The sequence below is a fragment of the Plasmodium cynomolgi genome, chromosome 8 (genome assembly GCF_000321355.1).
Source record: "Plasmodium cynomolgi strain B DNA, chromosome 8, whole genome shotgun sequence".
Classification (NCBI taxonomy): Eukaryota; Apicomplexa; class Aconoidasida; order Haemosporida; family Plasmodiidae; genus Plasmodium; species Plasmodium cynomolgi.
In genome coordinates, this window is record NC_020401.1 from 824470 (window position 1) to 848390 (window position 23921).

Below are 23921 nucleotides of genomic sequence, written 5' to 3' on the forward strand. Positions count from 1 at the left end.
AAAAGATGCCAAAATAGTGGACATCTTTTACACGCCAATGTTCCTTGTGTCCACAATGGCGCGTCTTTTTTTTTTTTTTGCCGACTAGAAGCTAAAACGTTGAGATTACCACTCCGTTGTATTCCCTCCTCCCCGCAGAAACGCCCTGAAAGATGCAGAAAATGAGAAGAACATTTGCGAAAGGATCTGCGAAAAGAACGAGTAATATGGCTTTCCCAAAAATAAAAAAAAAAAAAACGCGCTTATGCACCCACGTGGAGGAGTAAACGCACACAACATTTGACAGCTCACCTCACATCACTCCTCCTTTTTCGACCCTCGCCCACCACCACCACCAACAATCGAAGAAACATACAGAGAGACATGCTCATCGAAATAAAGAGCCTAAAGAACGAACTGTACGAGTGCAGAAATAAAGCTTACAAAAATAGTAAATCTGGGGTTAACATTCCGCAGGGGGGGATATTCTATGGATACTCGAATGGGATAGAGGCAAAAGGTACATCACAGGGATAGGCGTTATTGCACTGCATGTAGGGGGGGAGAAAAAAAATAAAAAAAGAGGACCCATTTGCACCCTGTTTTGTAATTCCTTTTTTTTTTTAGGGATGGCCTCTTCCGGTGATGAAGCAGTTAGCCGCGAAAGGGAATCACCACGTGTAAGTAGCTTTTGCACATATGTAACGGTCCTTTTTTTTTTTTTTGCGCCACCACCATGCCCCCGATGGGATGTTTATGTACATAAGTTGTGCGGCACTGAGCGAGGTTACCTCCCACCGGTTGCATCAAGCGAAATGGATTGCTCCCCTTTCGACGCAGATGAGTGAAGAGCCACTCGGAAAAGACGAACAGTTGTAGGGATGCAGAGAGGAAAACCGGGCAAGACGCCCCGCGTAACGCAATTCGACATCGAGGGGTTCTACCCCCATGAGAGGAACCTTTAACCGCACTGAGAGGACTCCAACACAACCCAATAGGAACCTGCGCTTTCGTTGCGTTGCTGAGTGTGAATTATTCGCCATCCGTTAGGCATTACTAATGGGTCATATCATTTGGGGCGATTTCTTTTCTTTCCATCCCACAGCCCAGGAGAGCAGGACACCACGCAAAAGATCAAATCCATAGTGAAACAACTTACAGTAGGAAGCACCCTCTTTTAAATCGACACACAGATGTGCTTATCATTAGGAGAGTATAGATATTCCAAAGGGTATCCTTGCTTCTGCCATTTCGCCACCCCCCACCAACACCTCTCTTCACAGCTGCTCAAACTTGAACGTAGTAACAAAGGCGCGGAATTAAAAAGGTGCCCCAAACATGGTATGTATCTTAGCCCATTTGGGATATTCTCATTTGATGGGTCGACTTCATCACAGTAGGACTTGTCTAAGCGAGATGCCCTTTTTTGCATGCCTCTCCCTTTTTGTATGCTTCTCCCTTTTTGCATGCTTCTCCCTTTTTACATGCCTCTCCCTTTTTACATGCTTCTCCTTTACAGGAGGAAGAACAGAAGAAGTGCGAAGAAGGGAATGCCTCACGAAGAGGCTCCAATGCATCGACGACAAAATAAACATGCTTGATGGGACTTTAAAAATGATTCAAATGGGCACCGGTGCTCACGTTACATGATGAGAGGGGTTACTTCTCAGTGTCTATGCAAAATGCCCCTGTATGGGTAGGAGGGTCCTAACCCCCCCTTTAGAAGCCTCATTCGTTAAATCAATTTTTTGTACATAAAGAGGGTAAGTTTCTTTGCCATCATTTTTCGCCACAACGTCCAAAAAAAAGTTGCTCAAATTTGATTTGTTAATTTTTTTTTTTCTGTTTGTTGCCTGTGTGTTTTTAGCAGTGCTGTTGCGCGGGTGTTTGTTGGTCGGCGAGGGTGAGCCTCACCCCACCCCAGGGAGTATTATGTCCGTACATATTTTATAAGTAAATATTTGTGCCTACGCATTTGCACAAAAAGAAGAAGCGTTTCATGGCTGTAATTTTTTCTCCATTTGTGCGAGATGGCCTCAAATAATACTTTTCCCGATTTGGCTCTACATGTTGACTCTTCTTTTTTTTTTTCCGTAATTGGGTGTTACTTAATTGTGCACAGCGGGAGGCTCAATTGGGACGCCCCGTTCGAGCGAATACATACGCATATGCATAGGTATATATGTATATATATGCGCATTCATATCCCTGCGTAGTCTCCCTTTTTTTTTTTTGAAAACACCCTGAGGGGAAGAAAACACAGCGCGGCTGCCCTTTAGGTAGTTACGACGTGTTCCTATTTTGCGTTTGAGTTTATTCGGATGGTAATTTCTTCCCACGCATAGCCGAATTGCGTATCTCCCAGTAGAGGTGTTCACCCTGTTAGCGTGCACCCCTCCCAAGGAACTCGTATCATTCGAAGGGAGTTGCCATGACGGAAGGTTCGGGTGAATATATACAGCACATTAGGTGCATTTCTGCGTGGGGCGACATGTGAAGGGAGGCTCCAACTGAAGGGGCATTCGCAGGACTGAGCGTGTATAGATTCGCTGCACGGAAGTTAATCTCACGCAGTTTGCCTCGCCCAGGTTGGCCTCGCCCAGTTTGCCTCCCTCAATTTGCCTTTTTTTTTGTAGCATCACACAACTCGCAGTTGCAGTGGTGGAGGGGGCACAACAAATCTGTTCGCTGCGTGGCGAGTGCTCCTTCCAGCGCTGCTCTCTGCGTGGCGAGTGCTCCTTCCAGCGCTGCGCTCTGCTGGCTCGTCGCCTGTCCCGCGCACCATCATGGTGAGGGAGGCGCACGAGCTCCTGGACGGCAGCAGACCCATCCCCATCGATAAAATCACGTACGAGCTGTCCCAAAATATCATCCTGGCATTTGACAGCAACGAATTGGCCTCGAGCAAAGACACGCAAATAGAAGTGGAGACAAGGATAGGTCTCGTAATCGACAAAAATAAAAACAGGATAAGATTACCAAGCAACACAGATGCCATCGTAGAAAATAATTACTCGGATTTTTCTTCAGGAGTGGATAAGCAATCCTTTGAGTATTTATTAAATTATTTACACTCCCTTCGGGGAAAGGAGAGGAACAAATGGGGCGTCAGTTACGGACGAGTCAGTAGCGGAGTGGAAAACACAAAAAGGTTAAAGGAGGACATGGGGATAAAAACAAATGCTTGTGCTGATGGAAAGGTACAATGTGGAAACAGAAATCTTTTTCCTCCCCCTGGACATGAAGAAGAGCAAGCTGGAGAAATGGAAAATTATATATATAATTTTTTTTCAACAAAAAAGGTGAACAGTATAGATAAGTATTACATCCTGCAGAGTGATAATTCTCGAGTTCGTGTTACAACATATTTGAATGACGACTCGGGAGGGGAGAGCGAAAGCATGGCGAAGTCGTTATGCAAAAGGAATTTAAACACATGGAATATTTACATGGGGAATAATAAAAACTACTTTGATGAGGTGGATGAAGAGGACGATGAGGATGACGAGGAGGAGACCAAAGGGAAGAAAAAAAGGAAGACTGACCAGGGAGGGAGTGGGAGCGCAAATGGGAACGCAAATGTGAGTGGAAGTGGAAGTGGAAGCGGACATGCGCGATCAGGTGACGACTCCGTAGACTATCGAATAGCAATTAACTTGGAACAAACGAAACGGATAAGCAAACTATTTCTGTCGAAAATCTCACCTGTACACGAAAGGGTAAAAGAGAGGACATCCTTCATAAATAAATTTTTGGGCATCCAACTGGATTTGACAAAAATTAAAACCAAGGATGATGGAGAACTGTACGAAATTGAAATTGAAATTCTTTCGAAAAGCATTTTAAAAGCTATGTCTAATTTACGAAATAAAAATGATTCAAATTATTTGCTTTTTATTTGTTCGAATTTGATAAATAATGCGCGCGGGATATGTAGGGAGTTGTGTCATTTTCGGAAGAGGCAAACTTTGGGGAAAGAACTCGGCTTGGATGGTGTTGGGGGGGACAAGGGTGTGCAAAGCAGTTATGTACACTCATCGAGGGAAAAAAGGAAATTTGAAAAATATGTGCATTCGGTGACCCCTATCATCGGGGACTACATGTACAGGGTTGTTGCCAAAAATGAAGAAAAAATTCACGCCATGCTGCGCGAGGAGAGCCTGTCCAACAAAAGCAAAATCGAGGCTTTGCAAAAACTTATCGACATTCGACGCCACAATAAGAAGTCAGTAAAGAAGATCAGCGAGACGTATGCAGAGAATCGCTGGAGGGTTGTACGCACACAGGGGGCGCAGGGCGAGGTCGTTCTGGTCAGTGAGGGCAGCGAGGGAACGGAAGAACCGGGCGAAATGGGCGAACTGCGCGATGTGGACGACGTGGATGAGCGAGGCGCGGAGAAGGTGGAGCCCACTGGATTCAACTTCGACAACAGCAGCGCGAGTGGAAGCGAAGGGGAGGGAGACAAAGGCGAAAAGGGCAGCTCACAGCGCGATGGCAGTAAGTATAAGAATTTCTACAGCGACACGTGATGTGGTCAGTCTGCATGGGGAAGAAAACCGTTCCCCCGTTGTTATATCGTTTTTGCGGTCGTCAGGTAAGCGAGGCACGTGCAAGCATTTTCGCTTACATGTGCATGCGGAATGGCGTTTTTTTTTTTTTGGATAGTTATCCCCATTTGCACACACCTTCCCAATGCCGCTCACATTTGCTTTTCCAATTTTTTTAAAATTTCGCGCACGCGCTGTACAAGCAGATTGCTCACACGTACAAGCGGGTGGTTCACGCTTTATTTGAACGTTTTTCCCTTTTTTTTACGTAAACATCAAGAACGGTGTGAGTACCGCACACGGGGGAGTTAACCCGTTGGTGTGCTCTTACAATTGTGATTAATCTTTTCGTGCTACTCATTTGGAGGGGAAAAAAAAAAAAAAAAAAAACACAAAAATGATATGGCGTGAGGATGCATCATGGGGGAAATATTGCTCCTATGCACAACTGGGTGCACCTGCAAAAAAGGGACTACACAGAGGGGTGCGAAAGAAATTACCAGCTCTACAAATGCACGGAGGTTTGCCGCGCCTTTATATTTCCACTTGGTATATCCCTGCCAATGTACGTTGTTTTTACTTCCCCGCAGGAGATGTACAAATAAATACATAAGCGCATTATTTATTGCTTTCCCCTTTTTGTGCGTACCTATGCGTACGGAGTGATTCACATGTCGTATGCGCAGAAAGGGGGTAAAATTTGACGCATGGCCGAGTGCGTTTTGCTTTGTACCTACTGCGTGACGTACGTCGGGTATGGCCCATGACGCGCGCTGCGTAGGCACAGCAACGGGTTCTTCGCGGTGATTGGAGTGGGGGGTTCAAATGGTTTCTGCACAGCGGCACTGGTTGGTTGCACAGGGGGAAAAAATAAAAACAAACGACGCATACGTGCATGTTGCATATATATATATTATATATATATCTATATATGTATATGTACTTATATATGCACAACATACATCACATTAACGCGAGGTGCACATACCCCAACTCACAGACCGTGCAGAATGCGCATCCCTTTCTTGCGAGTGACCACGAGCGAACGCTTTTGATATGTAGGAGAGAAAGGGACGCGTAAAAAAAATGCACTTTCTTAATTTTGCATAATTTATAAACGCGCAAATGTAGCAACGAAAAAGTACCGCTTAAAAAAAAACTCAGCGACGAAGGAGTAGTACATTTCGCAAGCAAACATCGCTGAGGTGAAAAAAACAAAACAACAAAACAAAACAACAAAACGAGCACAGCAAAACAAACACATACCTAAAAATCGTTTGCAAAAATCAAAACAAGTAAAATAACCCCCTTTGTCATCACGACGTAAAGTAAGCAGGCAAAGCATACTCAACTCGTTTTGCGAAGTTTTATAAGCGTATATGCCGCTCCCCCATGGGCAGATATGCGTACCAGCGACATGCCCACAAAATAACCGTCGAATCTTCCTACACGATTTTCCTATATGTATAAAAACTTCCTCCCCTTTAAGGTACACAAAGCAAAATCATTTACCCCACCTTCTCCCTTCACATTTAAAGTTCACTTTATTTTAAGGCAAAATGAGTAGAAGCAAAGTTTTTTTTGATATTTCCATTGACAACAAAAGTGCTGGAAGAATTGTATTCGAGCTGTTCAGTGACATAACCCCTAGAACATGTGAAAATTTTAGGTCGCTATGTGCAGGCGATAAAGTAGGTTCCAAGGGAAAGAACCTACATTACAAGAATTCCATTTTCCATCGAATTATTCCTCAGTTTATGTGCCAAGGAGGAGATATAACAAATGGAAACGGATCGGGTGGAGAGTCCATATATGGAAGATCCTTCACTGATGAAAATTTTAAAATGAAGCATGACCAACCAGGGTTACTCTCTATGGCTAATGCAGGACCGAACACGAATTCGTCTCAGTTTTTTATCACCTTGGTTCCTTGCCCATGGTTAGATGGAAAACACGTTGTTTTTGGAAAGGTCATTGAGGGCATGAACGTTGTCAGGGACATGGAAAAAGAAGGGGCTAATAGCGGATATGTCAAAAGGCCAGTTGTCGTGACCAACTGTGGGGAGATGTAAAGAAGGAGGAGGACTCTCATCCATTGAGTGTACTCATGTACATACTACGTACATATGCGATAGGTGTGACGTGGGGGAGTCCGTTTCCATCGCGCGCGGAAACACCTCCTCGAGGAGGCATGCCCACTCGGTTTATTGCAAACATGAGGGCATTCCCCTTACGCACACGAAGCTATATTGCTAAAATGTCTATAACAATCGTTAAATTTTGAATATTTTATGAGCATTTTATGCACACTGCTTACTTCCCATTTGCGTATTTCCCCCCGCAAAGCATGTGCACAGCTAGCTGTGAATGGGCATAGAGTGTACACACACATGTTATATTTACACACATATTATATTCACACACACGCATATATATATACATATCGTTTTATTTCCCGTCGTTTTGCATGCCTTGCTTCTTTACCCGCGCGCTTAAAAAGCAAGGCGTCTTATGAAGATTGTCGAGTAATGTTTTATTATTCATTGAAAAAGCTTTTTCGCAACAGCACTTTTTTCCCACATAGCGCATTTTTCATTCATCAACCATTGCCCACGTAGAACATCCACCCACCCATGCATGTCTGCATGCAAACACGCACAATATAGACATATTTAATCCCATAAATTAGCATTAAAAGGAAAACGCACCATCCTGTAGAACTTCTTACATTGTTTAAAGGGGGTGAAAAATCTTCACCCGTGGTTGATAAAAGGAGTGACGTGCTAGGTGTTCCACCCGTTGGTATTTACGCCGGACCGTTATAAAAACCGCTTCACGGTAGCGCATGAATAGGGCAAATACGAACATATCGAAATTTATGCCCTAAACAATTTGCACATTTCGCACGTACATAATTTTTATCCTTACCTGTGCCTCGTTATTCTCCACATGCCCCCTTTTGTCAGCAAACTGGGGACAGTTTTTTCTGTGTGTGCATTTTTTTCTTCTGATTAGGCTGTCTCGAAAAATTGCGCAATTTATACCTACAATGTGCCAGGTAAAAAAAGAATCCCCCGCAATTCTGGAGCCTCCTAATGAACAAGAACAAATGCGCGCTTACAGAGTAGGTAGAGGGTGCATCCCCTTTTTTACGCATGGATAGATCTACCACCCATATGTAGGTGAAAGAAGGGGGCATGGCGAAGTATATCTCTCTAAATATGTAGGCATACATACACTTGAGAGTCACACTCTACACAGTTTTTTCCCTCCCCCCCCAAAAAAAACTGAACTGTGCATATTTTTTTCGAATTGGTCGTCCAAAAACCTGAACTGTTCATAATTTTTTCTTTCCAAAGGGTTATTTTTCTGTGCTAGCTATTTAAAAAAAAAAAAACATGCTGTGTGCAAAAGAATGAAATGGTGAAAAATATACTTCCACTTAGAAAGTTAGCTCCATACTAAGCCGCTATTTTAGTCTCCTGTTGTGTACCCTTTATGAATATGCTACTTGAAATAAGGTTTGTAAAAGATCGATTTATTTTTTTCCTTCTTACATGATGGATGTCCCCCCAATTGGGGGTTACCCCCATTGGGCATGCCGCAATGAACAATTCATGACACGCCCCATACACTTGGTTGTAACATAAAAGGGGGGAAGACCCTTTAAACGAACTAAGCGAATTCGCAAAAATAAAAAGAGAGAGAAGGAAATGGTCGTATAAAAACGATGGGGATGCGAAGATGTTTTAGCCAAACTGGACACTCGCTCACAAACACACGTGGAGCAGTGTGTACATCCATCCGTATATACATATGTACAGCTTAACGCTGCGTAAAACTGAGTTTACAACTAATTGGGAATTAAAACAACAACAAAAACAATTTTTTCAAAATGATCAAAAAAAAAAAAATACCCAGATGAAGTGACAGTTCATGGGTTGGCATTACAAAATAGCAAAGTAATGTGGAAGCACACAAAATGCGAAGAGGCGACTTAGAGAAGGCGCGTGCTCCTTTTTATGTCCATCACATGGCACTAATATCGTCATATGGCTTCCCCAGGTTTTTAAGATGCTTCTTTTCGGATATCGTGTAGGACACAATCATAACTGAGAGGATAATCTGTGGGGGAGAAAAAAAAAAAAAAAATGAAACAATTGCAGCACGCACATCGGAGTTGTGTGCTGCACTTACACAAATGAGGGAACCCCATTCGTGCATATTTTTTCGCCTTATTTGCCAAACCTTGAAAAGGAAAAGACAAACCCAGATGGACAAGGCAAAGGAAAAGTGGGAGATGTTGTACAAATAGTTTAACCTGAAGGGGAGAGTAATTAAATTGTTGCCAGGGGGGGGAGAGAGGGTATTATGTGCGTGTATGTGGTCGCTCTGTCGTCCCATCCATCGGGAATCTGGGTCCCAATTGGAGCCCTTTTCATGAAGTACCCACCTTGGGAGGGAACACACGATGAGGGTTACGACCGGCATGGACATGTAGCCAAGTCTTCGCGTGGGGATGTGCGCAAAGCAGAAAATGTTTTTGCAGGGCACTTCGAAGGAGGAGGTGTTCATGTAGTAGATGTTGTTGTTGGGAGTTCTGGAAATTAGGACGTCGGCCAGGAGGGTCTTCGGGGGATGCAAAAGAGGGGGTGCAAATGTGTAGGTAGCCTCGTGTGCACTCCCTTTAGTGCACGCTCTTTAGTATACTCTCTTTAGTGCACTCTCTTTAGCGCACTCTCTTTAGCGCACTCTCTTTAGTGCACCCTCCTCTGTGCACTCGTCTCGTCTCGGCTCGACTCGCCCTTACGTGGAAATATTTGTTGAGGGACTCCGAATCCAATTTGTTGTACTTCAGCAAGTAGGAGTGCTTGCACCAGTCGACGCCGACCTCGAGGAGCAGAATAATTATGAGCCAGCTGGAAATGCTAAAAAACGAATTCTGCGTTCTGTACGCAGTGGACATTTTTAGCAACACGAGGAAGGCATCGATGAAGAGGTAGAAGCGCTCGACTGCATCTGAAGCAACAATTGTGAACAGAGACGTCTTGGAGAATTTTTTGAAGACGGTTGACTTGATTTCTGTGAAGTTACTCATCACTAGGATCAGGAACATGGTCGACTGTGGACAAGAAAGGGGCGCACGGGCATGTGTACGTGTGTTCGTGACGTGGTGAAAATATGTTCGGACAGGCAGACATACATACACACATAGAGACAGACAGAAAGACAGACACACACACACACAAAGACACATAGACACACACACAGCGGCGCTCCCAAAGCAACGGAAGCGAAAATTACCTCCGACGAATTGATCGCAATGTTCAGAGAGAGGAAGCGTATGAGGTGCGCAAAGGCGTGGGTTAAGATATAGGTAAGGACAAAAATGTACTGCACAATAAATTTGATGAGTATACTATAGAAGGGGTAGAAGATGGGGATTTTAAATTTCTTGTTCATTTGGTCGTCCTTGTTATTTTTGAGGCAATCGATTTTGTTTTTTTCCCGTTCGTTCGGACTGAGCTGGTTCGAGCTGAGCTGGTTCTGGCTGAGCTGGTTCGGACTGAGCTGGTTCGAACTGAGCTGGTTCTGGCTGTGGTTTTGGTTCTGGTTTGGGTTCTGGTTTTGGCTTTGCTTTTGGTTGTGCCTGGGGGTGGTGGCAATTTTATTTCTACACTTCTCCGCGTCTTGTGTACCGTTGCCAATTGGGCAAATGTCTGTTGGTTTGTTCGTCGCTTGGTGATCATTCGGGGGGTCCTCACAGGGGGTTGGATGTTTCTGAGTTGGCGATTTGTTTTCCGGGCTGTGGTCCGCTTGGATGGCGGATCCCCCCGAGGTGGCTGCAGGTGTGGCAGTCATGTCAGTTGTGGTAGTTGTGGTAGTCGTGGCAGCCGTGGTAGTCATGCCATTCATGGCAGTCGTGGGGGAAGCTGCTGGGAAGGTAGCTTTTTTCCTTCCTTGCGAAGCCCCACTTGGGGTTTGTTCCGACATCCCGGGCATTCCCCCCGCTTCCCTTTGTTCATTCTCTTTACTCGTGTAGTGATTCCTAACAATGTACACATAGGATCGTAAGTTAATAATTCTGATGAAAGTTCGAATCATATTATCTATGAGGTCCTTCCCTAATGACCTCAGCAGTCTCTCTACAATTTCAAGCATATTCAAAACAACGTATAGTTTCATAAAGGGTTGGGCTCTTATATAATGGTAAATCCTAGAGGTGTCGACAAAGGAAAAAATGTAGATGCATATAAGGATAAGGGACATTCGTATTAGTCCGCTATATTCTGGGAAAGATAATTTGAGAGAGTTCAAATGCTGCCTGAGTAATTTTCTCTTCATTTCTTTAACTTTGGAAATATTTTTCATTATGCTTCTTCTCTTTGTGTATCCCTCATTAAGTTTGTAATAGACGCAATTTTCGCTGTTTCTTTTTTGGGTCATAAAAAGGGGGTTGAGTTGATCGTTCTGGTTCTGTCCGTATGAATCACTTGGGTCGTTTTCCTCGTCGGGGTTACTCTGTCCATCCAGGAATAGCACCCCATCGAACACGTCGCATATGTCTGTGGGGTTGCTACTACACGAGAGGTCACTTCCATCAGTTGTGTAGTCACTGTGGTTGGAAAAATCACTTATTATGTCATCCCCATTTTGTTGGAGACTACCCTTTTGGGAATAATTTTTCGTACTGTTTTGTCGGTTATTGATTGGAAGGAACAATGAGCTATCCTTTGGGGGTTCCTCTTTCTTCTGTGTTAGATGACTTGCCTGGTTTGGGCTCTCCCCTTTGTGTACTTGGCCATTTTGTGCAGTCCCCGCTGGTTCGCCCTCCTGTTGGGTGGCCTGTTCGGCAGTCGGATTGTCACGGGGTTGTTCCTTCGCTTCGCCATCCGCGCGTAGCTGCTCCTTCGATTGATCACCAGCCGTTTGCCGTTCCTTCGCTTGATCACCAGCCGTTTGCCGTTCCTTCGCTTCGCCATCCGCGCATAGCTGCTCCTTCGATTGGTCAACACCCGTTTGCCGTTCCTTCGCATCACCATCCCCACATAGCTGCTCCTTCGATTGATCACTACCCGTTTGCTGTTCCTTCGCTTCACCATCCCCGCATAGCTGCTCCTTCGATTGATCACCACCCGTCTGCCGTTCCTCTATCTTTGCAGCGTCGCTTTGCCGCTCCCCCTCGGCTTGGCCGCCCCCCTTTTTACCACTTCCCAAGCACTTCGCCTCAAACGAACGGGTGACAATTTTCTTCTTCTCCTCGACATTAAAAATGCTACACGAGTAGAGTCTGTTGATGTGAAAGAAAAGCAGCACTCTGATGCAGACGCGCTTGAATACGTCGTATACATTCTTGGTTGAAGTTTTTAAAACATAACATATCTTCCTTTTTACAAATGCGATCGGTTCGAAGAGGAGGAGATAGGAGAGTCGATTTGTCTTTCTCCTTCGATGGGAATTTATTTCTATCGATTTTTTATTAAGCATTTGTAGCATTCTCTTGTTATGCTTTATCTCGGCTCTCCTTTTTCGCCTCTCAAAATGGGCGTCCCTTAAGTGGTCGGCGTCATCTTTTTTCACGCCTGTGATGGATTCTCCATTTTGGAGTGGCTTCCCATCTGCGTATTCGCCGGAGCTGCCGATTGGGAAGTCGGCACAGCGAGTGTGATCCGCAGAGCAGGCGTGGGTGGCAGGGCTGTCACGGTTGGAGCCCAGGTCCACGCTGCTGCCCAGCTTGTTCAGACTTCTTAATCTACTCAGCACAGCATTCGTGTCTATAGAGTTATTCTGCGAAATGCTTTTTACTCCCTCGAAGCTCAGTTCATCCGAGTTGGAATAATTCACGTTGTAGGAGAAATAGTTTACACGATGTTGTCCAAAAAAAGAGTTCTTCGATGAATTTTTTTTCAAAATGAACGAATCTTCAAATGAATTTTTCTTCCATGATTGATTAGCAATTTTAATTTTTTTATTTTTTTTCAACACTCTTCTTTTTCTTCTTTCAGTTGGAGAAAATTTATTTGAACTTTTAATCATCCTCGCTTTGTATTTTTTTAAATCTTGATGATTGTACGTTGTTGCATATTTATAAAATTTGAAATTTTTTATATTGCAGAAATGGATCAAAAAATTATGACCAGTATTTCTGAGAAATCTGTACACTAAAATCGAGAGAGACCGAATGACTTGGACAGGCATAAATGTAATGTCATAAAGGATGTTATCTAGACAGAGGAGAAAGGAGAAGCTCATGATTTTCTCCAAGAAAAATGGCACATTCATCATATGCTCTAGTGCGTTTTCTGGAATGGAGTCTGTCTTAAAAAAGGTGTCCAAAAATTTGTAAAAGTCGTATTGGCGGTCATCCTTTCCGGGGTTGTTTACCTGACCATTGCTGGGCGTTTTTGTTGCCCCTCTTCCCGCGGCATTCCCTTCGCTTAAATTTTTCTTCCCCTTCCGTTCCGGCGCTCCCGCCACATCTCCTTCAGCGTTTTCACCATCACTCAGGTACGAGTCGTAGTACCTCCCCCCCCTTACTTCATCTAATATAAAGTCGTACAGAGTTATCCTGTTCATACTTTTTTTATCATTTTAATTATTTCGGATATGTACAGTTGGGCTTTGGGGGGAGAGGAGTCTTCAGAGTCCTCACCAGGGAAACACATAGGTATATAAATTAGGTATGCATATGTATTCGTGTATATATATATGTATGCACACAGCTGCGTCTTCCTTGAGGCGCCTTCGAAGGACGCCTTTTTTGAAAAGCAGCCCTATTGGTGCGGATTAGCAGGGTGAACGTACAGGCCCAGAAAAGAGGCACAAACGAGAGAGGAGCATTTGTAGCTACTAATAGGAAGCATGCCAAAGAGGAGAAAAAAAAAAAAAAAATACTGTGTTGCACGCTATTGTATAGTACATGCAAAGACCCAATGACACAAAAGCGTTTGCACTGAAAATTTATCTGTTCACTTTTTGCGTAGCTTCCGAGTTATTTCCCTTGCTATTCTTTCATTTCTTTTCCCATTTTTTTTTTTTTTTATATACTACCTTCATGGGAGCTAATTCCCCACAGTTGGCACTTTGCAGTTTTATTTTCTGAAGCGTATATTAACGTCGAAGTTAAGCATGCGGAACGTTCGCGTAGGCTAGCACACGTCGTGTTCGTGCTGAGCGATCTTCCAGGGGATGCTTCTCGAGTGCACAGAATAAGGCGCGCCCGTTCCCAAGGGGGGAATAGCTATGGGTCGTCAGTGCATGTTCGCATGCATTATTTTGCGCGTCATGTGGGCGATTAGTGATGAGTCCCTAATGCCGAGTGCCTAGTGATGCGTGCCACCACTGGTCGCTTACCCTTTTAATTGAAGTACGAATGCAGCGAAAGGGGGAGCAGAAAAGGAGAGTTCTCCATTCCTCGAACTGTGTTTATCCCTTACATTTTTGTAAAAAAAAAAATATATATTAATTTTTCGTAAATCAGCATGCCTCAATTGACGCGCGACAAAGAGGTGGTGGTGAGGGGGTTGAGGAAAGAAAAGAAATTGCCACAGGTTAGGGCCATTTTGGAGGGTGGAATAGTAAGGGACTGTACCACCTTAACACCTTCAACTCAGTTGCGTTTTTTTTCTTTTTTTTAAGTGCACACCAACGTGGATGCATTTGCGGGAGCCACTCTGCGCCCCCACGGAACCCTAAATGGGTGAATAGCGCTGTCTCGAAAAAAAAGTGGCAAAAATGGGCGCAGCAGATGTGGGATTTTCCCCCCGCCTTATTCTACAAAGAACCTATGCAAAGGCGATCCCCTACATATTGTAGTGTGTGCCACCCCCATTTGGGGAACGCCACTACGGGTCCGATGGGAGTGCGCTACCCTCCACACCCCGTTACGATTTCTAATTCGCGTAAGGTGTGCTTACTTCATACTTAAAGCGGTGCATGCGGTTGGTTCATCTTCATGCGACAAAAAAGAGGAAGAAAAAGGGGAAGAAAAGGAGGAAGAAAAAGAAGAAGAAAAGAAGGAGCGCAGAAATTGCGAAGTAAAAATGTGGGCTGGGTTAAAAAGGCTGAATATGCAGAGCTATAAAAGCTCAAGTGGTCACACGTGCATGTGCGCGTGTACGTACGCGAGTGCGTTTGGGCCTACCCTGGGGCTTCAAATGTGGCCCCCCCAAAAAAGGGAAGCACATTAGAGGCACGCTGGAACCAGATCGGCGCGTGCGGGACGCACATTAGAGGCACGCTGGAACCAGATCGGCGCGTGCAGGACGCACATTAGAGGCACAATAAAGCACAAATGAAGAAAACAAAGTGGGTCATCACTGGGCTACTTCGCGGCAACAGGCAGAACACAGAGGCACGTATATCATGAAAGACGCGAGCACTATTTTTGAGCGAAATGGGGGCATTTCATTTTGTCACCCTTCCCCTCAAGAAGCTAAAGCTTCACCCTGCGTTGTAGGCAAATGTCTACGCGGCGAAATCAAACGGGCGCAGACCGTTGACGTGCAACGTCACGTGTGGGGGGGGAGTGCGGCATGAAAAAAGGAGGAAAAAAAGGAGGGAAAAAGGAGGGAAAAATGGGGGAAAAAAGGAGGAAAAAAAAAAACAAACACGCACAGAGACGCACAGAGAGACACGCAGAGACTCGCACAGAGAGACACGCAGAGAGGCACATAGAGACACACACACACATACACCCCCGTGGCACATCCAAATGGAAAGAACCGCTTAAACTTCTCAAACTCGACAAATTATACTAAAAAGTGACACAAACTTGGTGTAAAAATGGGGAAAAACAAAAAAAGGGGGGACCAAAAATGAACTTTTTAAGGAACTCGAAAGGTAGGCGTCGACGCAAATGGGAAACATAAAATAAAGTTTCTCCAAAAAAAAAGGAAGCAACCTTTTTGTACAATGGCTACTTAAAAACGCTTCTGCACATGGTGGGAGGACGGGTCAGGGATAGTAGTCCCGGTTCATGTTGGACGACCTGGTGTTGTACCTACTTCTGGAATGGTTCGACGAATTGTTCCTGAGGTGCCTGCTGCTGCTGCCGTTGTTAAGGAAGTCATCCCCCCCATGGTTGTTGAGCAAGTCATCATCTCCATTATTGATGGTCGCTCCTCCAGCAGCGTTGTTCTCCCTTCTGCTAATTTCTTTATTGCGTAGGCGGTCGCTTTTCCTGACATTGACATGGACGACCGCATCGCAGTTATAATTTTTCCGCTCAATGTTTTTTCTATTCCTGGCAGAGGTCCTTCTCGGAGTGTTATTATTGTTCCTTGTATTGGTCCTACGTCTACTACTGGTGGTTCTCTTAGGAGCTCTGGTAGTACCCCTCCGTCCGTTCCTCCGTCTATTCCTTCTCGAATAAGAACTAGATGCATGATGGTATCCAAAGTCATAATCGTCATGAGCATAATCATCATCGTCATCATCATCATCATCGTCTTCTTCATCCTCTGAAAAAAAGTTAGCTGATTGATCACTTGTAAAAACTGAAGAGTGTTCACTTATAACAGCAATGTCAGTATTCCTTCCGGAACTTAAAACGTTTTCGTAATTCAATAAAAAATTCGTAACGTTGATTGTGCTGTTAGCATTAGTAACGTTAGCCATGCTTGCCATACTAGCCATGCTGGCAGCATTGCGTGCAGTAACTCCACTACCTCGATTGTTCATCTGCATGTTACCTCTAAACATGGCAAATAATTCATTGTACCTAGCGTAACTAGAGAGTAGAGAATTTTGAACATTTCTTGAGCTTAAAAAATCATAATTTCCAGTAGACCTTAGATACAAAGAGTATGGGTTCAGGAAGCTACAGTTGTTGATCCCATCGATACTTTTAATTATACAATTTCTTCCTTTAAGTTGACAATTATTCATTAGGTTAAAACTTTCTCTAATTAAGCTTTTACAGTAATTCTCTTCTAAAACGTTTAATAATTTCATCGTGTGGGAATTCATGAAGAGTATTCGATTGTTGTTAGTATAGATGAACAATCTATGATCGAACTGTCTCATGTTTTTATCCACGTTGGTGTAGTGCTTCAAGTAGGACTGAAGAACTTTTTTGATATTTTTTTCTGCGTAGGTTTTCTTTTTATAATAAATAAAAGTATCAATATCTTCTTCTTCTCTACATGGGAATTTTTTCAAAATTTGGTACAGCAGTGACTGGCTCATTTCGTTCATTTGTTGACGGAATGGGTTCCTCACGGGGATCCTTTTCTTCCCTCCTTTGCTATCGCGGGTTAGGATGCTGCTACTGTCACAGATTGGGCTTACAGTTATAAATCGTTTGTACGATCGGCCTACTCGCATGGCGTTTACATAACACATTTTGTACTTGTCCGCGCCGGCGCTTTTCCGCTTGAACGTTTCTATGCACCTGTTGAGCGCTGCGCCGAAGGGGTTTTGCTTCCCTGGGGGGTCTCTCTCCGGCTCGGAGGGGGGCTCCTCCCTGTTCTTCGCGCCCCCACGGGTGCAACCGCTGAATCCGCCGCTGATTTCGCCTCTGATTTCGCCGCTGATTCGGCCGCTGATTTCGCCGCTGATCCCGCCGCTGATCCCGCCGCTGATTCCGCCGCTGATTCCATCGCCGACTCCACCGCCGACTCTGCCACGCGCGCAACCCCGCAACAGCCGGAGGAACGCCTCACTTTTCTCATTCTTCCTATGGACGGGCATCCTGAGCAGGGACTCCTCCTCCTCCCCCCTGTTATTCACCGCGTGGAAGTGCTGCTTGGCGCTGGTAGCTTGTTGGCTGAGGCGATCTTCCATATCGACTCCGCAATGGTTTCCATCACTAACTGAGCTGCTTCTATACTCTCCCCTGACCTCTGCGAGGGCACTTCCTTGTGGTTTGCTCTCCCCTCTATGGTTGAACCATTTCTTGTAATCCCATACGGGGGCAACACCACACGCACTGTAAGCACCGGGATGCATAGTACCGATCGGTATAACACCACCATTTGCTCCATAATTTATCAACGCTTTGTATAGAACGTCAAACGTTAGGAGGGACTTTAAATTTATGGTCTTCTCCCTTTTCAACCTCCGGCACACTTGGACGAAGTAGTTCATCTGGATGCATATGGGGTCCACCGGAGAGGTCCCAATTTTATCCAGGTAATTATTATTGCAATTGAAACTAGAAAATTTTGGAAGTAGTGGTTGCAGATGCTGCTCGTATATTTTAAATTTCTTGTCTACCAAAATATTTGCGTTGGTAAAGTTCAGCAGACAGGGGTTGTTTCCTTCTTTGCGCAGTTTGTTCTTTGGGCGGGGGGCATGCTCCGCAGCGCGAGCGATTCCGCGGTCCCCTTTGCCAGCTTCGCCACGCCATCCATCGTGATCGCGGTTGTCATCGTCATCGTAGTTATCATCGTCATCGTCATCGTAGTTATCATCGCCATCGTCACGTCCATCCTCATCGCCATCCTCATCGTAATCGTCCTCCTCATCTCCATCCTCCTCGCCGCTCCCACTGGCGCTACTACTCCAGGGGTGCCCTCCCCCCCTGACGCCCCGCTTCTCCAACCACATGCGGCTTGAACGATGTGGCCTCCACCTTCCCTTCCGAGACGCAGCATCGAAGCGATCACCTGGGTTGCCTCTCCTCCTCGCATGCTCTACGTGCCCATGTAGGTCCGATTCGAATGGCCTGTGGTTCCCACTCTGAAGAGAATCCATCCTGCGCTCCTCAGATGAGTCACTAAACAGATCATCCGAATAATTTCCATAATTTGAATTATCACTAAAAAAATTAATAGAACTACATTTTTCGAAATCAGAGTCCCAATCACTCATGTATCGATCCCTTTTCACAACCTGTTCCTTTTCCTTCCGTTTATCCCCACTGAAAAATTCTTTTAATTTTTTAATGTTAATGTCGTAGGGGTACTGAGCTCCTTCCCTTGCATGAGAACTTGCAGTTAATAAGCACTCATCGTGTTTATCGCTTTTAGATTTAAAATCTGAGGAAGGTAAATTTCTGTTTCGCTTTCTCACCGATAAGAAGGGGTTCTTCTTCCTAACAAGGTATGTGTCTTCCCCATTGGAGCTTCCTCCCCTTGACAGAGTACCCCTTCCGCTGTCATTTCCACTACAGGAGTGATCATTCGAGTTACTACTTAAGTTTTGTGTATCTTCGTTTCTAGCTATATGAAGCCTCTTTCGCGTAGGTGCATCTTCCGTGTTGGCTGCACTTGACCCGGTTCCCACATTGAAAGCAGTCGATCTGTTCCTTGCTGTCCTTTTACTCCTAAACCCATAGGAGGAGGAGTAGTTATTACTCAAAACGCTATCAAGGTTAATAACTTCTTTCTTTCTATTGGCATTATTCTTAATGCACTCTCGGTGCACATCTTCTACATTAATGACTTCTTCATTATTTGAGGAGATATTTTCCAAATTGATAACGTGTTTGTTTTCCCTTCCGTGGAAGCTGTCCTTGTCAATAATTCTCACTTCATCATTTGGACTCTTCTCACTCTCGTCATCGGAATCGCCTTTTTTTTTTTTTCTTGTTATTTTCTGCTTCTCCCCCGTCGTGCACTGAAGTTTTGGAGTTCTTCGAGTTGCTGTCCGTGTAGAGAGTGTAAATTGAGTTGGCTGAACAGGAGAGCTCCGAACTGTCCTCTATAATTCGGTTGCTTCTCCGGGTGACTCTTCTCCCTTTGCTTCTATCCGCGTCGTTGCGCTTGCTGCCATTGTGTGAAGTGGTGCCATTGTGCGAAGCGGTGCCGTTCCTCGTAGTGGTTCCGTTCCTCGTAGTAGTTCCATTCCTCGTGGTGGTTCCGTTCCTCGTGGTGGTTCCATTCCTCGTGGTGGTTCCGTTCCTCGTGGTGGTTCCATTCCTCGTGGTGGTTCCATTCCTCGTAGTGGCTCCATTCCGCGAAGTGGCTCCATTCCGCGAAGTGGCTCCACTCCTCGTGGTAGTCCCATTCCTCGCGGTGGCACCAATGACTGTGGCTCCGTTCCAATTGTTGCTGAAGCTTCCACCCGCTCCTGCGACTTCCACACCGGTGTTAAAACTAGATGAAGTGTTTATCCCCTCCCCGAAAAGGAATCCCCTGGGAGCAGTTACACCTCCTCCTCCCCCAACACCACTGTTAAATCTAACAACATCCACTCCATCCTCTGCATTATTTGCATCAAAAGAATCATACATAAAAATATCTGGCAAAGAATTCATATTGTCATAATTGTCCGTCATCTCATTAATGCTAGGTTCATTGAAGGAGCAAAGTTGATAGGATGTGATTTGCTCACAAAGGGTTAATTTGTAAGAAGCATTTCTGTTAAGTGTGAAAATGGAAAAGTAGCCATAATTATGGGAGACGATAAATAGGTAGCCATTTTGACTCCACTCTGCACTTAGATTTTTCAACTCACTATCGTAGGAATATTTTTTTATGATTTTCTTCTTCTGCACATTTAACAAATAGATGTATTTTCTAAAACAGGCAAATAGTATTACATCTGTGAAGAAGGGATTTGGCTTGATAAAACTGACATAGCTGTTGCATTTTTTTAAATCGAAGTTTTTAATTTCTTCGTAAGTTCTTAGACAAAAAATAGAAAGGTTGGTCTTCATGGTCACTGCAAAGGTATCCTCCTTGGACGAGTTAGACTTATTAGTTATTCCGTCACCCACAATTAGATACTCGTCGGACATGTTAAAGGAGACGTTGCTAATTTTGTAGTTTAACTTTTTGGCTCTCATTTTTGGTTTGTTGTTTGCCTTTTCGTTGTACACACAATGTGCTCTGCTTTTTTCGGTTGCTTGGTTGGTGTGCAGGCGATTCGCGGTGAGGCGGTTCGTTCCTAGGCGGTTAGAGGCAAGCCGATTCGTGTCGAGTCTGTTATTTCCATTTGTGCTCCTCCTCCCACTGGCGCTTCCGCTGCTGTGGACGATGCTCTCCATGATGACGCTGGCGTTGTTCGTTTCCCCCGGGTCTGCGCCGATTGTGCTGCTGGTCACACCGATAGCGCTGCTTGCCGCACCGATAGCGCTACTGGCCACACCGATGGCACTGCTGGCCGCACCGATAGCACTGCTGGCCGCACCGATAGCACTGCTCGCTGCTCCCAACTTGTCCTTCTCATCGGGGACCCTTCTGCCCTGTGGTGCACTCCCGCTATGGTTGATCTCCCGCTGCGCCCTAAGGAGCCGCTTCCTCTTGAGTTCCTTCTCCCTGTCGACCTTTGGCACGTATTCCTTCCCGCTGGAGGAGTAGCAGTACGACGAACAGGACGTGGAAGATATGACAAATAAATTGTCGTACTCGTTTTCGTCATTCACGTCGTTCGTGCCATTGTTGTTTTCGTTACCCCTGGGATCTCTCCTATCTCCAGGCTTCCGCGCGTCGTCTCCCCTGCCTTGGCAGCCTCCCATGTCGGTTTTCCCCCCTTTGGCCTTGTTGCTCTCGTTGAGGGCCAAGGACTCCAGGAAAAATTCGACGTAGAGGGAGGTGTAGAAGCAGCAAACGTTCACTTTGCAACGTCCACCATTGTGAATACTTCTACTGTGAACACTACTACTGTGAGCAGTGCTTCTTCTTCTCCCCCCCCTGGTTAGAGCCACCTCGTCTAGGTAGCTCTGGAAATGCCAAAGAAATATCGAACCGTTTAACTGCACAGTGAGGAAGTCAGCAGAATGGTTGGAGAAGGCGAAACGGACAATTTCTTCGTTAAAGTCTTCGAATCGTTTAAAGAGAGATAAACCAATATCCTTCTTCGAGTTATCTTGCAAAATGTTGATATCGAAACAATGGAAAATTTTTGCATAGGAAAGGTCTTCATCACTCATTTTTTGTTTTTTCTTCTCTCCTTTGTAACTCAACTCGATGACGTCATCCGTCTGAGCATTTCCATACTTACTCTCGTCAATCTTGTTAACATATTTGATAATCTCCACATCGTTGGGGGTGATACTCAGCAAGTCGTCACTTCGTTCCTCATCATCGTAGTAAGGCTTGGACGTAAGCAGAACAAACATGACTCTTTTTTTCCTCCTCTTAAAGTTGGTGGTATTACAAAAATCGTTGTTCTCACAGAATTTATCTATGCATTGGCTAGACGTGTTAATAAACATGAGGTAGCCATTCTTTAATCCTTTGATGGGTCCATTGGACAGGACCAAAGAGTTGTACATGTAGGGGGAGACGTTATAACTTAGAGAGTAGGAAAATTGAATATGGGGGAAAAATTTGACAAGTCCGAGATTCATATCCAGGGAGTACAGGAAATGAGAGTCGTTAGTGAGGTCATCAAACATGATGATGAAGAAGTAGGAGTTGGTGGAGCAGATGGCATAGGTTTTGTACGTGCCACTTCTGGACCCATCTATATACCCATTTCTGGACCCATTTACATACCCATTTACATACCCATTTCTGGACCCATTTATATACCCATTTCTATCTGCGCCCCCACTCCCGTTGTGCGTGTTCCCCTTTTCATGGTAAAAGAACTGCACCTTCTTCATAAGAAAGGTCCGCCTATACGTGAACAGCGTTTTAAATTTGTGCTTATCAATCAGCCAAAATTTCACGACCCCCTTCTCATCACAGGAGAGTATATACTTGTCCGAACGGTGGACATCAAAATCAGTGATGGCATTCCTATGTGCCTTAATACAGAGGATTAGGTTCCCTGTCATGACATGGAAAATTTTTATGTACCCATCCTTTCCAGAAGTAACTACATTCTCGCAATTGTTATTAAATCTCATCTTCGTTATAAATTTGTAGTCCTTCTTATTTGGAATAAAATGAGAAAGTACGGTTATATTTCTTTTGATATTTTTCACACAATAATTGTATATATCAAACATGTACCTTGTGTTAATTATATGGTTCCTTAGTTTGGTGTTCTTCGTTATGTAAAAAAGTTCCTGTTTAATTTTGGTATAGATATTATTGCACCTGTTGGATTCGTACCTAGTAATTTGTATGGACTTACTTTTATTGCTCTCATATTCTTCTTTGAGTCTTTCCTGGCTGCTGAAGAAAAACTCCTTTATGTTGTGTTCTGGGTATTTACACGTGAGCATATTTATTACTCCTTTGAAGATATTGTACATGTCCGATTCGATTTTCTCCCTGGTGGTGGCTCTGGCGAGTGGGGCTGCTCCTCCTCCGCTTCGATTCCGATTGCTGCTTTGCATTTCGGTGCTGCTTTCCTCCATCCATTTCTCCATCCCCGTTTTCTGCTTCTTCTTGGCGAAGTACGCTACGTCCTCTTCGTCCCCTGACGCGAGGAGCTTCACTCTTCCCCCGCCTCGTTCGTCACCTCCTTCATGTGTGCCATCATCCAGAAATCCAACATCTTGAATATCCGACTGGTCACATCTGACATCCTTCACGACTTCTCCTTTTCCGTTGTGCACCCCGGTTGATGCGCCACGCAAGGAGGTATCATCCTCCTGTTCGTCATCACTCCACTCGTGATCTTCCCCCTTTGTGCCTTCCCCATGACAACTCTTCAGCGTTCCACTCCCCCCGCTCCTGCTTCTAATAGAGCTGCTGCTCCGTTTGTTCCTCTTGCTATTTACTCGGCAGGGGGGCACTATCTCACCGTTCTCCCCACATTCGAAGTTGTCCCAACGTTTCCCATGAGTAGGGAGTGACGTTCGTGACCCACTAGAGGAGTGACTCCCACGGGGAAGCTGTTCCTTCCTCCTCTCAAATTCGTTGCCGCCCATTTTGTCATCGTCAAATATGAGGTCCTTATTTTTAAGGACCCTATACACATCGTCCACATCTTCTGGGTTGGCACTTTTTTTAATTTCGTTCAAGCAGATGTTGATGAGAACCTTGTACGTGTCACTGACGTAGTTGCGCATGGTGGGGGGTTCAGGGCTGCCCGCGCTGTTTGGCTTCTCCACGCCGTTTGGCTTCCCAGCGCTGTTTGGCTTCTCCACGCCGTTTGGCTTCTGCACTCTGTTTGGCTTCCCTGCAAAGTTTGCCTTCTCCACGCGTTTTCCCGTCACCATGTCCGCTTCCTCCTCAAGCGTGTGCGTGCTGTTGGGGTAACCATTTTGATATTCAACGGGGTGGTCACTCCCCGGTGCGGTGCTTCTCATTTTAGTGTTCATCGAAGTGGTGGTTTCCATTTCTGGCTTCACCACGTTGTTGCACAGATTTGTGTGATTCCCCTGGGAGCAACCTTCACTTTCGCTACTACTTCCACAGGAGTGCCTGTTCCCCTTGGCGTCCCCATTTTTATGTAAACATCCCCCCCCACTATGGGTGTTGTCCGGAGCTTGGCACAGGGTTGCAGAGGCCCAGAAGTCTTCCCCATCACTTACTTTTTGCCTTTTAAAATTCGCACCGTTCAATGGGCTAGTTTTATCTCTCTGTTCTCTGCGCGAATCCATGTTTT

The 23921-nt window shown here is 45.0% G+C and overlaps 5 protein-coding genes across 5 annotated transcripts in view; 3 read left to right on the plus strand and 2 right to left on the minus strand.

Annotated features, from left to right (window-relative positions):
• PCYB_082760 (hypothetical protein) overlaps positions 1–1629 on the plus strand; it is a gene marked incomplete at its 5' end in the record, with an annotated part of 4556 nt that extends 2927 nt beyond the window's left edge. Inside the window, 5 exons of the mRNA XM_004222014.1 lie at positions 139–201; positions 348–499; positions 1090–1139; positions 1263–1320; positions 1499–1629. The remainder of the gene's footprint in view (positions 1–138; positions 202–347; positions 500–1089; positions 1140–1262; positions 1321–1498) is intronic.
• A 1136-nt stretch (positions 1630–2765) lies between these two features.
• On the plus strand, positions 2766–4508 carry PCYB_082770 (mRNA capping enzyme; the record flags this gene model as incomplete). The annotated part of the gene is made up of 2 exons (XM_004222015.1): positions 2766–3179; positions 3282–4508. The coding sequence occupies 2 exons, from the start codon at positions 2766–2768 to the stop codon at positions 4506–4508; spliced, it is 1641 nt and encodes a 546-aa protein (XP_004222063.1).
• Positions 4509–6085: 1577 nt separating this feature from the next.
• PCYB_082780 (cyclophilin) lies at positions 6086–6592 on the plus strand (the record flags this gene model as incomplete). The annotated part of the gene is made up of 1 exon (XM_004222016.1): positions 6086–6592. A coding segment is annotated over one exon (507 nt), but the record flags the coding sequence as incomplete, so codon positions are not given.
• Positions 6593–8555: 1963 nt separating this feature from the next.
• PCYB_082790 (hypothetical protein) lies at positions 8556–13103 on the minus strand (the record flags this gene model as incomplete). The annotated part of the gene is made up of 4 exons (XM_004222017.1): positions 8556–8651; positions 9009–9155; positions 9337–9648; positions 9831–13103. 4 exons carry the CDS (start codon positions 13101–13103, stop codon positions 8556–8558), a joined length of 3828 nt encoding a protein of 1275 aa, XP_004222065.1.
• Positions 13104–15482: 2379 nt separating this feature from the next.
• PCYB_082800 (hypothetical protein) lies at positions 15483–23622 on the minus strand (the record flags this gene model as incomplete). Its single annotated transcript, XM_004222018.1, has 2 exons — positions 15483–19088; positions 19201–23622. 2 exons carry the CDS (start codon positions 23620–23622, stop codon positions 15483–15485), a joined length of 8028 nt encoding a protein of 2675 aa, XP_004222066.1.
• Positions 23623–23921: the final 299 nt, after the last annotated feature.